This window comes from Dryobates pubescens, chromosome 17 (assembly GCF_014839835.1).
Source record: "Dryobates pubescens isolate bDryPub1 chromosome 17, bDryPub1.pri, whole genome shotgun sequence".
In the NCBI taxonomy this organism is placed as follows: domain Eukaryota; kingdom Metazoa; phylum Chordata; class Aves; order Piciformes; family Picidae; genus Dryobates; species Dryobates pubescens.
The window spans coordinates 17,252,498-17,269,818 of record NC_071628.1 but is presented as its reverse complement, the minus strand read 5'-3'; the positions used below and the strand labels follow the sequence as shown (position 1 = coordinate 17,269,818).

Sequence of the window (17,321 nt, the reverse complement as noted above, 5' to 3'; positions counted from 1 at the left end):
GTTTCCTAGATTAGCCAGTCACAGAGCTGGGTTAGAAACAGTGTACCTGGTCTGCATAATACAAAGGATTTAAAATGTTTCTTTTTTGTTTCAACACTATATTGAATCCTTGAGGAATCACAGCACTCACTTTGGATAGGAAAGCTGTCTTTGTCCAACCAAAACAAGACAGTATCCTGTAATGGAGCTGGCTATGCAGAAAACTAATGATTTTTTTTCTTGCTGTTTTAAACAAAAGTACTACTCTGAAGCTGAACATGTTTTTGTTATGACAACACTGATACTGGTACAGGGCTGTGAAAAGTTTTCGTTTTGAACTCATTGTTCTCATACCAGAAAAGTAGTGAAAAATAGTATCCCAATGCCAAGTTATTACTCTGGATAGTGTGGAAACTGAAAACAATAAATATGTAATGACAGAAAATTTAATGTGCTTATATAACTGAGCCTCATTAATAACCTCATTAACAAAAATAAGATACTCCAAACTGCAAAATCCTGATTACAACTCTAATATGTAAACACTTTAAACACAGCAGCCATTCATACCGCATGCATCTGTATGCCATAGCTACACAGACACATACAGATAAAAAAATACACCCATGTACACATATGTTGTAACATCACACAAAGACATATAAATAGGCTTAAGTTTACAAGCAAAGAGTAGGTATGAATGAGTACACAGAGATAAGGACAATATGTTACATTGGACAGTATCCTGTGTTGTCACTGAAACATACTTACCATTTGCAGAAGATCAGAAGAAACCATCTGCATGCAACACATTGCTGTTGCCAAAGCACAGACAATGGTGGAGATGATATTGAGAGCGCACACACTGAACAACAGGTCCTGTGAAAAGACATGCATCAGAATATCATCTCGTCTCTGGGACACAAAGGATAGGAAAACATGTTAGCAATTTCATAACAAACACTGTCAACTGCAACTGATACGGTCTCAATTAACTGTGTAGAACTCATTCAGCTCAGTATTTTTTTTAAACCAGTCCACAAAGGGAATAATCACAGAAACAAACATCTTCCCTTCCCTCTATTTCCTCAGATACATTGTCAGTTCAAGTTTCACATTTCCTTGAAAAACAGACAAATTACTGTGTTCACAGTGAACTCCAAGCTACAAGATGCTACAAAACAAACTTCTGAGTAGAAAAAACTAAAGAAAAAGCAAACCAACAAAACCATGCAGAACTGTCATTGCTTTCAAAATGCATCTGAAACATTTTCAGATAGAACTTTCCCAGACATTTCATGTTATGCTGATGAAATAAGTGCATATGGCCACATTGTGGGTTTGGGTTTTTTTTTAAGGAAAACATGAACATTTAAAACAGAACAAAGTACTTCTGTTTACTAAGTAGAATAGAATAAATATTTGAACTGAAACAGAAACATCCTGATAGCAAAGGTTTAATTAAAAAATAAGGCATCCATCTCTTCCTGTTGCTGAACCTTTATTTACTTTCCCAACAGGTACTGAAAAGGAATACTGAGTTAGCATGCTGGTGACACTTAAAAACTAATACAATCCTTCCACAGCAATTGCATAGCTGTTGTACTCGTGACAATTATGTGTCGCTGTTAGTATTCTGACCAGCACAAGAATTTGAGAAAAATCAACACAGAGAACAGATGAAAAACAAAATCAAAATTGTTAATACACCATAAGTAAAACCTCTGTGTAGGATCCAAGTTTAAAAGAGTATTCCAGTCACTGCCAGAGCATAAAAATAAATTCTCATGCTATAAAATTAATGCATCGACTGCTTTGGTTTTTTCCAAGAGTACTGAAAAGGTGATAGAAAGGTAAGGATTTGCTCCTTCCATTGTAACTGCGTGCCCTTCAAGTGGCCTCCATTTGAAGATGGAAATGAAAGCCATGGGAACCAGGTAGACATTAAATGGCTCAAAAAGTTCTAGTCATTTAAATCTTACACTGAGCCACATTGCTCCTGCTGATCTCATCAGTGATTTTCTGTCTTCCTGGCCAGCCCCTCAGACAGAGGAATAATGAATCAACAGTATCAACAGTAAAATACCAGAAGAATTTCTAACTCACATACAGAAGGGGATAAAAAAGGATTCATGCAAACACAAAGTCACATAGACCCACTTAGAGCACTTGAGTGCAAACAGGCAACTAAATCCCTAGAGACACCATCAGTCACCCATTGCAGAAAAAGACTGAGATCCTACGTTTTCCATATGTAAACCTAGATAAAGAACACCAAGCAGAGACAAGATTTGGGCAGAAATAGCACTACTTCCTAGCAAAAGGAACTTCTAAGAAATAAGATTCATTTTTTTACTACAGCCATTTAGAACCAAAATACTTAGCTAATCTGAATGTGTAACTTAATGTAGTTTATGATAAATAGTAAAATCTACATCAAAGTTGTAGATTAGGATCCAAAATGTCTTTAGGACCCTCAGGATAGACTCAACTGTGTCTCTACCACTCATGACAGATGTATCTTTGATCTGGTCCTGAAAATCCCACAGCTCCATCCCACTATTCCAGTGTTTATCTTTACCATCAGTGTCTTCATGTCCATCCCACAACTGAAAACCTTTACTCTTTTTATTCCATTAATTATTGGCACCAAGCTATTACAAAGCAGACTTTTACATCTTTAACACTACTGTCATACTTAAAGTCTTTTCCTCCTTTACTGCATAAGATATTAATCCCATTTCCACTAATCCTCAGTTGTGACGATTTGGTTCACCTTCAGTTGGTTCACATTCTTCCTGAAATGCAGAATTCTGAACTGAGCACAACCAAGGCCTTGCTAATTCTGAATGCACTGTAATTGTTGGTGCTTTATAAACTGTACTCACACTTCCTGCAGTGATGACTGAGGTTTTTTGCAACAGTACATCACTGATTTAACTTTCGTCCAACAGCAGATTCTCTCCTGCAGAACTATTATACTCTTCACCCTGCTACTAGGGTAAGGATAGAAGCAACATCATAAACATAAACCCACTTTTATTGGAGAAAAGCCAAAACCTTAACATCATTCTCATTTATACTTCTCTCACATTTATAAAAATAAGGAATAAACCAAACTCATTTCATACTGCATGAACATAGAAAGAATTATTTTTTCCCCCAAATTCCTTCCTCCCACAATCCAAAGCACAAAGTAAAACCAAGTAATGCTTTTAATTTTTTTTCCTACCAGTAATTCTGGAAAAAACTCTCCAGACAGTGTCTAATCAATTGCTTTGATTTTTTTATTCACTGATAACTGTTGTGAAACAACAATGTAAGTTGACTCTGCAGTAGCCTCCCAGACTGAACATTCACAATGACCATGACTTCTTTGTTGTGGTTGGAGATTTTTTCCCTTGGCAGGCACTGGTAGCTGAACTCAATATGCTATTCAGCATTACCTTTGTTATGTAGGGCAGGGATTACCATCCACAGTAACAATGGGCCTCTTTGACAGACTGCTTTTCCAGGCTAAGCATACAAAAGTTAGAGTATTGTTCCCACTGGAATCTTTTTGAAGGTGCTACAACTATAATATTTCAAAAGCAGTGATGCAGAATTTTTATGTATTTTGTGAAGATCAATAAAGAGCAGACATCCATCAGCAAAACTGAACAAATTTTGACAGCAACAGTAAGAAGCACTGACTGCAGTATCCTCATCATCACTATGTATTTTTTAAAGACTACTTTTTTTTTCTTTCCCCCAGCTAAAATCTGGTTCAACTCAAACAGAAATCAACCCACTTCTCCTCTGGCCCCACAGCCCTTTCATTCCCCACACCTCAAGCAGTTTATCATTTTAAGTGAATTTCCTCCATGTGCCCTGTAGAATGAGTAATTAGGTAACTCCTAGTCCAGTGATTTATTCATTTATTGCTATATACAGATAGCAAGTGCTCAGGAACAGACTTTCAAGATCTAAAAGCCTCCATAGCCAAACATGCTACCAGAAAGTGTAAGGGTTTATGCAGATTCCATCTGAAACATGGTATTTAAGATGTTTTTCAGGAAATGTCTGTGAAAAAGCAGTAACCACAAGGCCCAACCAAATGATATACTTCAGAATAACTGTTCTTGGGGAAAAAACACAGATACTCTTGATTATTCTGTTTCTTTTAACCTATTACAGGAGCTTCCCAATTTCTTTTACATATTCACTACACAGAGATTAAAAAACTCAAGTAAGCCAAAATAACACAAAGATTTCTGGACATCAACATGACTCAGCTCAAATGCAGACTTCAGTAAATATTTAATCACTCCCTTGCCTCTTCATATCATAGCAATGAACTATACTGTCAATTAAGTAACATGCATAAACATCAAACCTGGGAATTCACCATTCAGTACAGACATATACCACACAGAAGCACTATTAGCACAAAAAATAGTAATTCTTTCTGTCAAATAGGATATTGAAAATTATCCAGCTGTGCTGCTTACACAGAATTGGGAATCTGTAATTAAACCTATTTGCTCTAGAAGGAAACAAAGCAAACCAATGCCTATTCACCCCACTTACTTCCCTCTCTCCACATTTATTTACATTTAAAATATTTATTTAGTGAGATTCACAGATTGCATGGAAGGAACTCTCAAAGGTCATCTTGTCTAAGCCCCCTGCAGTGAGCAGGGACACCTCCAGCTGGATGTGTTACTTAATATTAAAAAAATAATTACATAGTACAACCCCAGTTCTAATACTGAAATAGTAATGGTCTTTTTACAGCACACTCACATTTTGCTTGTTTTCTTGTGGAAATAAATGTTTCATAGTCTTCAAGGCTCTTCAGTCCTTTGCACTTTTGAGAGCTTAGTCAATATACAATAAAAGGAGTAAAATAAGCTTGATGATGTGTAAAAAGAACACTGTAATCAGTAGGCCTGAACATATAAATCTAAACATCCACACTGATGAGGAGCTAAAATCAGCTTCACTTTTGCAGTTCTGTGAGGATGATGTCTTTTCTCCTTGATCGACTTCAATTACAGTGCTTCATTTCTTTCTTTTACTACTGTAAACTGAGAAGAGATAATGAGCAGTAAAGCTTTTTCACCTGTGAAATTAGTGTCTGTGTACCTCTTTTATTCATGAATTTGAGGACAACAATCCCTTTAACTCAAATTGTAACTTCAGTTGTTCTAACTGGATAGATGTCTGAAAAACATTAGAAAAAATAGCTGCTTGAATACCAGAAACACTGCCTTTGATTACAAAAAAAATCAATTCTGAACCACAGCGGTCTCAAATGCACATCGGACTGGGCCAATGCTTCATAAAATAGATTTAAGGAATGAATGGACAATACAGTACACTATTTTACACAGCCCCAAAAATACTTAATATATTTTTAATGAAGCAGTGCATGGCCTTTACTTTAGAAAAATAAACTCAAAAAGGTCTTCTCGGATGCAGGTTTGTGTATCTCTCATCAACTCAGGTATCCACATTAAATTTTGTACTGGAGATATGATAGAGACTCCTGAAAGACTAAGGTTCTGTAAAATAACTGGACAAGTATGGAATAAACAGATTCCAGTCACTGAAAGCAAAAGCTTTTCAGCCACAAGATAAGTTCACAACTGGATTTTCTCACTGCCTGAGCTAGGAACAAAAACAGTCAAAAGGAAAGACAACATAAGCATACTACATCTCTTACACAGCTGTTACTTAGACTTTCTGAATACTCATAGCTCAACTATTCAGCCTACAAAGCCCACATTTTACCACCTAGTATAGTAAATAAACTGAGCATAGGCAGTATTTTCAGTTACCTGTTAATGAAATTGAAATAAACCCACCATTAAAAAATCTAATAGGAAGTTATTAATTTTTCTCTGAGCTTTATCAAATTTTAAGGGCTGGAAGGGACCTTAAAAGGTCATCCAGTCCAACCCCCCTGCCAGAGCAGGATCACCTATACCAGATCAAACTGGAATGCATCCAGGCAGGTTTTGAGTATTTCCAGAGAAAGAGACTCCTCAACCCCCCTGGGAAGCCTGTTCCAGTATTCCATCACCCTTACAGTGAAAATTTTTTTCCTCATGTTTCTAAGCCTCCAATTCTACCCATTGCCCCTTGTACTGTCATTGGGCATCACGGAGAAGAGCCTGACTCCATCCTCTTGGCACTCACCCTTTAAATTTATAAACATTAGTGAGGTTACCCCTCAGTCTCCTCCAAGCTCAAGAGCCCCAGCTCCCTTAGTCTCTCTTTATAAGGAAGATATTCCACTCCGTTAATCATTCTCGGGGCTCTGTGCTGGTCTCTTTCAAGGAGTTCCCTGTCCTTCTTGAACTGAGGGGCCTACAACTGGACCTCTCCCGACGTACTAACCACACCCTTTCTAATACACCCCAGAATGGCACTGGCCTTCTTAGGTAAGGTCCTCACCAAAATTAAGTGTTTTGCATTTGGTCATACAGCAAATTTCAGGAAAGTCTGTTCTTATAACTCTGAAGAACATGTTAGGAATTCATCCTCTGTTTTGTAAGTGAAACCATGCTCTTCTGAATGGAAAAAAAATAAAAACATATGGGTAAGCTTGATCATCGGGAAACTTCAGTAACAATGAATTTGTATTCAAAGGATAGGAAAGAATGGATTCACACAGAAGACTGCAAGAACCCAAATTTACATGAATCTCTAATAATGATGCCTCGTTTACAAACTAATGAATGCAATCATTATCCTGAAAAAATTACTATTTATGTTGTACTTCAACTTTAGTATCTCCAAATGAGATATTTATGCTGAAAGTAGAGGGGGATCAGCTTTTTCCCTAGCCTCTATAGTCACAAAATTGCTTCACAAAAACCTTTAAAGGAAGTAAAAGGCAATTATTTAAATACCAAGTTCATAAACTAGCATACACAACTGCAGGTATTTTGGACTATGAAAGCTGTAATGTAATTAAAAATACCCTACTGGATCATTACTAAACCAAAGCAGCATAACATTCTCCTCTTACACGTAAATAACAGGTAGTACAGATAGTAGTAGTACATTAGTTCAGGATATTCTGGGTTTAGAAAGAAGAAATAATTTTCAAAGAATACAGCTGTCACAACAATTCAGTCCTCAAATTAACATTACAAGAAAAACTCAGTTCCTTAAAATTTCATCTACAAACCAACACATTCAGTTCAGACTACTAGGTCAGCATTTTATGCTCGTTCAGAGGTAACACTGTTAAGGCATCTCATTAGTATTGGTCTCATCTAGGAAAAGAATTGGGATGCTGCCTGAAGTATAATCAGTAATGTATCCAGAGATGATACAAGTGTACAACTAGGTCTCTGTGTTTGTTTACATATACATGTATGTATAAATATTATTTACCCTTCTGCATTTTTTTCTGGTTTTACATGAATGAAAGGCAGCTTCCACCGCAATATAAGATGACTGCAAGACAAAGTAAGACACTGCTGATAAAAGCTTGGCTAAACTGACTGGCTGTTTTATGTAATGCACTGCATTTAAGTGAGCCTCCAAGAACCTTTTCAGTAGAGCTTCAGCTCTTCAGTTAATTTAAGGCTACTGTAACAGGTATTGTTCCCTTAATAGCCTACAACCTCTGGCCATAAACTTCTGCATTAGAATCACTCCTCTAATCTGGACAGAAGGCAAGAGCAAAACGAGCTTAACTGTAGTCCTTCCCACAATTGCTCCCAAGCACAAATAAGGTAATTTTACAAAGCGTTATTTGCACAAGATCTATTGGTTCTGGCAAACAATTTATCTCAAGTGACTGTTTTAAAGTACTTAAATAATGAAATTTTTATGTTTCATCCAAGAGACTTCTTACATTTGACACTTTAAGATTTTAAAATACCAAGTTCTGCAAGCTTCCACCCATTGTAAGGTAAGGCAGCATAGAGATCAATGAAATAAAACACACTGCCATAGCTTCATGCTTTGACTGGTATTTTTCTTTTAGGAATTTTACTGTAAGTAAAAGAAGTTCTTTTTACTGTAAGAATAATGCTATCTTTTCCTCTTCCATTAGCTTGTAAGACAAAAGTAACCCTGTACAATATTTAAGTAGCATAGGGCAAATGATTTTTAATGTTTTATCACATAAAAATTAATTTATCAAAAATTATTAAATATTAAAAGGAATGTCCTGAGGCAAATGTCTTTGTATAACAGTATCCCCTCCTACATTTGTAAAATCATCATACATTTTTGATGGGAAGGGGATTTTGAAGGAAGCCTTATTTTCAGGGGCAGTTTAGTAGCTATTAATACAGGGAACTCTGTAGAAAATGCATCTACTGGTGAAAAACACTAACCAGAAAATCTCCATTGTTCAAACAGGGCAGAGAGATGAGACTTGTTTGCCTGTAGATCTTAATGGTAGCTTGCCACATTGTGCCAATGTGCTGTTTTTACTGAGATGTGTAGACAAACTACAAGTATAATGTCTTACAAAAAACACCTGTCAACCCACCAACACTTAAAACAGTGAAATGGCAAAGTATTTCTGTCCATTTCACTGTAACATGTAATTTTGTGCTGAAATTTCACTAGTCTCATAATCACAGAAATTAGCAATAATCTCACAGATTACTCATTCAGCAATTTTTTGCAATCAGTACTCTTATCTGTTGGAATCAATCCCCAGCAATGGACACTTTGAAGATGCAGGTGGATGGGATGCTGGTGCTGGGCCATCTTATCTAGAAGGTGTTTCTCTCAGGAAAGGCTGGACCAAATGATCTTTGAGGTGCCTTCCAACCTGGAATGCTATGATTCAAATATTCTATCTAAATACGTACACAAGTGTGATCATAGATACTGCAGTGGTAATTCCTGCATTGCCACTAAACTGTTTCAGTAGCTAATCCAGGGTTTGAAAGGAAGAAATAGACATTGATTTACAAATGAGCTTAACGAGATGATATAGAGCACCCATTAAAAAAACACCACGAAAAAACCCCAACCAACAACAAAAACAAAAATCATGAAAACACCAACCCCCCCCCCTCCCCCCCCAAAAAAACCAACAACAAAAACCACACACACACCAAAAAACCCCACACCCAAACAAAACCAAACAAACCAACCCCAAACCCACCATCAAAAAAATTTTTCAAAGCAACTAGAAAAACCCCACCACTTAATATCAGGCAAGGCTCAACTCAGATACACAAGACTGGTAGCCACTGTCAGTTTTCCTTGTCCTGTTTGACTGGGAACAAGATCAGACATGTGATACGTGCACAATTGTTCTGCTCACAATGCAGCTCCCATAGCTGCTAACACCAAGAAAAGCACTGATGATTTAGTGGAAAATGAAATCTTAACCCTAACCTCAATAAAGAGAAGGAGCTTGAAACCTGTCACAATACTGTACTTCTGGTACCCCAAACAATGAACACAACTGAGGTTTTGGTACTGAAACATCTGTACTCTTCAAATCACATTGTAGTTGTTAATTGCAATTAAAGGTGAGCCTTATCTCTGTCAGTTGGCTATATAATGAGCTGACATCTTTTATCCTTGTGGGCTTAGTGGGATGCTGTTATGAAATTTACAGCCAGGAATAGAGAGCTCTCAAAGCCAAATAGAATGAAAGCATACAATTAAAACTGAAAAAGGATTTAAGAAACTTGATGAAGATTTTACTATGTTCTCTTAAACAGAAGTCTGTTCATAATTAAACATGCACTCAGACTATACTTACAGGAATATCTGTGTTCAAATTTGTCTCTTACTAGTGCAAGTAGAAACATCAATTCCTTTTAAAAATGACTGAGTTATATTTTAAAAGAAATTTTATGTTGCACTTCAGTTCTCATTGCTGTATTGATTAGAAATCTTATTCTGATTTCCAGTGTATGTCAGTTCTACTCAGTTCATATGCTGACAGTGCCCTCAAAGATAAACAGTTCTCTCTCTCCTTAAAGTTTACTTTGCCAATGTATTTCCAGCCAGCAACCATATGCTACCTCAATCATTACTTTTATAGGATCAACAAGTCAGCTTTTTTTGTACAACAGGTTTATGGTTTTTCATCTGTCATTCTTTGAAGAATATCCTTCTGAGAGGTTTTCCTGCAACATCTTTCACCGAAACTGCACCCCTGAATATAGTCCTGAATTTAGCATTTCAAGTAGCAGTTAACTATTTTTTTCCATCTAGTAATTTTCTGCTCCTCAGCTGGTTTTTGCTCCTTTAATCTCCTTTATTATCCTCATTAAAATGTAAGGCAGGTCTCTTAATTTTGGGAGCATACCAAATTGTTTAATGTCCACATGGTCATTATTAATCGTTTATTTTCATTTTTTACTGTGCTTTATCCTATTAACATCATTAAAATACATACTTTGAAACTGAGAGCCACAGATGTAGAGTTAGTTCTGTTGATCATTAAATTAAACCTAAAATTAATCACTATCCGTCTCTTAGGCTAGGAATGTTTTTGCTGTCCAATCCTTTCACGGATTCCTTACTGGTTTCCAAACCAACAGAACACCACATCTTGCTAGCTTGCTGACAATGAAGTTAAGCAATGTTGTGGCATTTAAACCGGATTATGACACACTCACACAATATTCTTAATATTTTTATCTGGGTAATTGTAACACAAAACGCCACAAGATTTAGACTTCTTGTAATATCGCAGAGCAGTCTATAAATATGTTTCCAGCAGTACCCTAGAAGAATACTTACTGTTCTCCCCCAAAATAACTTCCATCTGAAATGCTTTGGGTTTGCAAGACATCATGAAATAATTAATCATTCTGCTATTACTTTGTGTTTCATTGTAGTCTACCATAACATCACTAAATAACACCAACCACCACCTTTTGATTCTAGATGTCTGGAACAATGACATGGAACATAACTGTTCTTATACCTTCCAATATCTGCTTCTTAAATCACCTCTGACAATATAGTTACCAATACAAATAGTGACATTGGATGTGTAAAATAAAACCTTTTTCATGCATAGGTACACTGCTTCCACTGAATGAAGATAATCTTTTTCATGTAAATGTACAAACACAAGGAATACTAGCTACTCCTTTCATTGCACAGATAAGTCTTCCTACCTTTTCCTTACTTAAAACTGAAATAGACTGTTAATTGTCCTCATAACGCACCTTTAGGGTCAGCCTCACAATATTACACTCCTGCAGAGGATTCAGTTTCAGTGTTTCTCCCAAGTTACTGCAGCCTGATGTTTGATGTTGCATTTCACAGCAAACACAGACCCCATCACTGTCAAATTTAATCTGTGGAGAGAGAAAAAAAACAACCTCAAACCCAGAGAAGTATAAATCAATATAAATACACTTCCCAAAACTGTATTTACACCTGTTGTAACAGTAATAACTACTAAATTCAAACAAAAAAAATCTCTGTGCAGAACCCCTGAGGCTTTCAGTCATCCATTGGCTATAAACTGAGGTAAAATACAGAAAGAGGATACAATACCAAGGTAGAGTGTTACTTTTTAAGTCTCCTTTTGAAAAAAATTTGCTTTCCTGGGCCAGATGAAGTCAGAGTAACTCAACTAAGTAAACATCAAATCATAGCCAGCGGGAAGAGATTAAAAAAAAAACCAAAAACAACCACCACCAACAAAAAAACCTACACAAAGCAGTCATGATCACAAATGTGATCTATACATACATGGAAAAATAATTACAAAAGAAACCTGAGGATAAAGAACACAGCATGAAGAAAAACTGGAGGAAGTAAGACATACAAGTCAACTCATACATATTTTTACTTTAGACAAGGCTTGGTCTCTATTTTCTTATGTTCAGTTTATCTTGACTACAACAAACACTCAATGCTTTTACATTTGAAAAAGCATTATGCATTCTGTTCTTCAAAGACTTGCATTCAGGCATGCCTTGCTAAGAATACTGAACCCTGATCGCTCTAAAAAAAGAAAATTACAGGTATCTGTAAATGGTTCTAAAAACAAACAAACAAAATACCACCCCAAACAAAGAAACAAAACCACCAAAGCAAACACTAAATGCCAGAGGGGAGGTCTTGCTCCTGAACCTCTATGGAAATGGAGTCAAGTGTTAGATAAACACTAGAGAAAGTTCAAAATTTACTTTGAATTTAAAGCTGCCAAATTCAGTGGTCAGAATGCTACAGCACACTCACTATACCAGAACCAGGCATACAGTCTTTGGCTGCTGAGAAGTTTCTGTAATGAGGAAAATGGACAAAGCTATCTACTGCAAGAGCATTTATTCTCTGATTCACGCTACCCCTGTTCAATGAAAGATAGTCACTGGTGTGTAATGGGATGTATCTGACATTTGTAATATGAAACACAGATCCCAAGTCTACTTTTATCTCATGTGATGACCAGGTGTCACAGAAATAAAGCTGACAAGAAAAAAAAATATCTCTTTCTCAAGTTTCCCCATCTGTAATAGACTAATTCTGAAGGCTGTTCTGTAACTTCATACTGTGCAGTAACTTTCCCTTTAATTCAGTTCTTTAAAATATATAAAAGATAATTGTTGGTATGAAAGATCTTGAAAAACACATCTGAAAAATCACAGAATATCCAAACCCACCTATGATTTGCAACAACACTGCAAAATAAAACTATTTTAAACTTATACATACCTTTTGTGAGACCCCTGACACACCCCTCTTCCTTCAAACATTTCTGAAATGCCATCTTTGTAACCCATGTTTTTGTAATACAGAGCAGTACAAAAGACTCTGTGTCACTGCGTTTGTGTTTCCAACAATACAGCAGCTGAAAGCAGTTTTGAGCTCTGCAACTCCAGAATGCTCATCCCTGCCCTACTGCTGTCTCACACTTGTGCAGATAGGATCAAGAATTCATGCAGCTATCTTGTGATCTAAACAGTGTCAAATGTAGCTTTTCTTGTGTGCGTGGTATACATTTGCATTTGACTTTATGATTCTTACTCACTCCAGTAAGCATAGTCAGTAATCATAGTACAGCTTGTGCATTTTCATGTTTATGACAGTTGCTCAGTACACCCTCATGCAAAACATATTTAAGATTTCAAACACCAGAGCGAGCTGCCTATATGCATAAATTGTCTTTTATTCTGTCTTGGCAAAAAGCAATACTGTTACTTCAGAAGTCATAAAAACCCTTAAAACCTGACTTAACCAACAAAGGATCAAAAAAGGAGCCTCTAACAACAAAGAACACAGAGAACTTTAGACTTACTAAAAAGACATACACACAGTTCCCTGTGTTACAATAAAAATAACTAAGATGTGCACAGACTGGACCTTTTTCATCCGCATCAATTCATCAAGTTCTGTCTACGTATTAAGGTCTCTCAACAAAGAAGAAATCGCTGCCAAGTACACACACATTCTCACCAGAAAGGGTAAACTAGGGATGAAGTGACAGTGTTACTTTGGATTCTGACCCTTCTGTTCAGGGCTTTTTGTAGGAAACATAAAAACTTCAGGACAAAAGTCTAAAACAAAATACAAAAGTTTGAAAGTTGAAAACATGGCAGTGAAGTGCAAGAAAGCCTCATTACCATGCCTATGAAAGGAACTCTCGTCCAATATAGCACCTTATGCAAAGAGAAAGAACAGGACGATCCAGTAAGGAATGAAGGGGAAAAAAAACTGATTAGTGAATAAGAACAAACAAAAATGGCATACATGATTCTGGAATTTTGTAAGGACTAAGAAATAAAACATCAATTAAAAATAAAAATCTGTCCTGTGCAGTAACAGAATATGAAAAAAATATACCAATGGCTCTACCCACATATGTTAAGCACAGATTTGAAAAGGTTTATATTTTTTGAAAAAGAAACTCCTAAGGAGGCTTTTTTTTTTTTGGTCATACACACATTAATGAACAGGCTCAGTGTGTAACTGCTTGGTACACATCATACTCTCACTGACTTGAAGCACTAACTTGAGGTTTTGGCCACAGCATCTACAGCTAATCACGGGGGGGGAAATCCAATTAAATTTTCATAACAAGCCATTAAAGCTACTGCTTTAGGGTTTTTTTGTTGTTGCTTCTCAATGTTATATGTTGGTAAGCTGCAGGATAACAACTATAAGTAATGAATTTACAAATTACACATTCAAAATGCTTACATATGGTGAGTACATTTTTCATATTCACACAAATATATGCATTATAGAATCTACAATAAATCCCCCAGGTTTAACGCAAAAGAAGACCCTTGTCTCTCACTTATTCTTCAAACAATTACTCTACGTGCAAAGTTTCTGATTTTGAACTCCATAATACAGTAGAAGCTATTATAATTTTTTAAGCCACACATTCAGCATGAGGGAGCTAGACAGAAATACTACATGTAAACCAGAATTTATTTTGAATTTGACTTATGTACTGTGCTTGGAAATGTACTGAAATATTTTTGGTACAGTTATATGGGATGTTGACTGCATCTGAAACTCCATGTCTACAAAAGCTGGGGTTTGACTCTTACAGATGCATTGCCATGAAGTAAATTTGTATCATAGAAGGCAATACAAGGATTTGAAGCTTTCCAATAATATATATCCAGACACATAAAGCCTGTCTGCACAGATCTACAACACAAAAGTGAACATGAAATAAGCTTAGAACAAGCTACAAGAAACTAGCATTTTTCTTTTTGAGTGAAAACCAGTAATAAAATCATTAAATATGTTCAATGCAATATATTACCAAATACAGAGTCAAATCCTGTGCTTAATCATAAAGCAGCATTGTTCACTATAGTGCAAGAACAGAATCCTAGAATTTCATACATATTAAGCACTTCAGCAGTGTAATATAATGTGTTCACATGCAAGTCCCCAGTGTGACTGAAATGTGACTCCATGTGAGGAAAATGCAAAAATTATGGTCTGGACCCATGACACTTTATTTTTCTGAAACAGTTATGATATGGTATGATAAACAGCCACAATTAAATTAAATTGCTCTCACCTAGTACAAAACACTGTGGCAAAGCTATTAAATACTTCATTATGCTCTGAAAATTGAAACTAGCAGTCTGAACATTTGCTGCATCTTCTTTTGCCAGCTCAGTGTTTTGTTAGTCCAGAGGAAAATTTGCACATTCCATCTGTAGCAGGAAGGAGAAGCTCAGGGAAGTACAAATGAAACAAAATTGTTGCCAAATACACTGACTTTGGAAAAAAAAATGCAAGATTTGCACGATTCTTGCTTAAGTGACAGTATTCCATTAACCTGGAGAAAGCAGCAAAGGTTTCCTTTGAAGGTTTCCTTTGAATTCTGCCACATGACAACCAACGGGGAAGGCACCTTTTCATGACATTCCTACACAACCATTCAGCAAAACTTTTAATCCCAAAATGCCTACCCAAAGGCAAATACTCTGTCTGTCCACTGAAAGCATTTGTTTGATACCATGTCATTACACCACTGTTGATTAGAACAAGACTAGAAAAGGCAAGACAAAGGAAGAAGGAAGGGGGGGGGGCAAACATACAGTTAAAGAACCTAAGGCTATTTTAAAGTTCTGATCCAATGTAGTTCTGTGCTAATCACTGAATATAGGATATTTTTGAACATTAAATTTCCAAGTGGAAAATTTGGATATTTTCCAGTTTTATTTTTCAATGGGTTAGGAAGCAATTCTTCCTGAACCAGCTCTTTTTTTCTCTTCTAAATTTCACCTTAGCCCAAAAAAATTTATTCAGCTCAGTCACTGCTTACTTCTGGAGCAGTTTTCATGTTAGAGGTGGTGATTCCATTCAAAAGTTAAGAAGAAACATGCTGTTCACAACCAGAGGAAATGTCACTGAAGAAAACATTTGTAAGACCAGAAATACTTTCTTTTGATTTAGGTTTTTTTTCTTGGTAGTGAATATTCTATCTAACCACAGACTAGAGCCAGTGCTTCCTTTGTCTTTGAATGTGGTAATGAAGCAGAACTTTGCTTATTTCAACTTTCTGTCCATGCGATGCCACTTTGCTGATTCTTATTAACTCGATTTTCTTCTCTTTGTCCCAGACCTCTATTAGAGCTTCTATTAGGAGAAATTAAAATGTTCTCTTTCAGTACTTGGAATCTTTCTGCTTGGTGCAAAAGTCTATGAGCAATCCTAACACACATGCATTATCACAATACATCCCAGAACAGAGATTGCATACAGCTAGGTTTAATTGCTAACTGATAAATACTGTCAGCATGTTTAAACTCCAACAAGCACGTACATAATCACAGCAGCAGTATGAATACACATGCATGTAAACTGTAGGCTTAGGGATTTTTCAGTAGGCTTTGCTGAGTAGCCATGTTTTGCTAATGGCTGCCTAAAAGGAACTAGTAAATAGCTAACAAATGGCTTTGCTAAAAGGAACTAGAGCAAAGCAGAGGTACACATGCAGTAAGACCCATGTATGCACTGTACTGCAACACCAATGGCACTGTTGTTGCTGCATGCATTCTTCTCACCTAGGATAGGCTCTGCTTTTACTTACTGAACATGTCAAAACTATGTCAGTCATGACAGTAGTTACTCCTGAGACAAAGAAAGACTGCTCACAAAAGTACAAGTGGCTCCCCTTAGTCATATATACACACACACTCTTTTTTTCATTTATTACTACAGTCAGTTAAATGTCCAAAACCAGTAAGTTGTTAAGAATGTGTTGGTTCTGATATAGTATCTGTATCATACAACAGAGAAACTCTAGTAATTTTTTTGCCAACAAATAAAATAATGAGCTATTGACCAAGAAAGAGGTAAATGGATGTTTCCAAATTCTAAGGTGTTTTCCTTTTTATTTATTTTAGGGCACTAAAATATCCTACATGATAGATTTGTCAAGATAACATTGCTGGAGAATACAGAACATGACATATCAACTAGATATAAGCCTAAAATATTAATTACAATGATACTCCAGGTTGAAGTACCATTTTTGAAAATTCTAGTAGACGGGTTGCATGATATAGTTGCATGGCTACATTATATAGTTAGGAAAGCATTCATTTTGAGAGGCTATTCTTTCTTCCAGGCAGATACCAAGACACTTTTTTTTTCATCTGCACAGGAAGTTCTGCTATAGAGGCAATCCTTCAAAGTCAGCTCTAGGTAGTCCCAATATTGAAGCAAGGATTGCAAAAGAAATTAGTAAAATTCCCTTCAAAAATCTTCTCCCCAAAATACCTGTAATATTTTTTGTGTGTGCGAAAGTAACTCAAACACCACAAGAAAAAAGCTATTTTCCACAGCAATCCAAAGTACAGCATGCATCTTAAAACAGCTCCAAATTCCACCAGTTGATTTTTCTAGCTCTGCAGCACAACTCC

General features: G+C 36.2%; 1 protein-coding gene across 3 annotated transcripts in view; it reads right to left on the bottom strand.

The window, feature by feature from the left end:
* The window catches only part of ENTREP2 (endosomal transmembrane epsin interactor 2), a 101,430-nt gene that overhangs the window by 23,808 nt on the left and 60,301 nt on the right, over window positions 1-17,321 (bottom strand). For all 3 annotated transcript variants that reach the window (XM_054169169.1, XM_054169168.1, XM_054169170.1), the window contains exons 4-5: window positions 11,139-11,270; window positions 751-858 (exon numbers count right to left, since the gene is read on the bottom strand). In XM_054169169.1, the coding sequence (XP_054025144.1) occupies window positions 751-858; window positions 11,139-11,270 (240 nt within the window). The remainder of the gene's footprint in view (window positions 1-750; window positions 859-11,138; window positions 11,271-17,321) is intronic.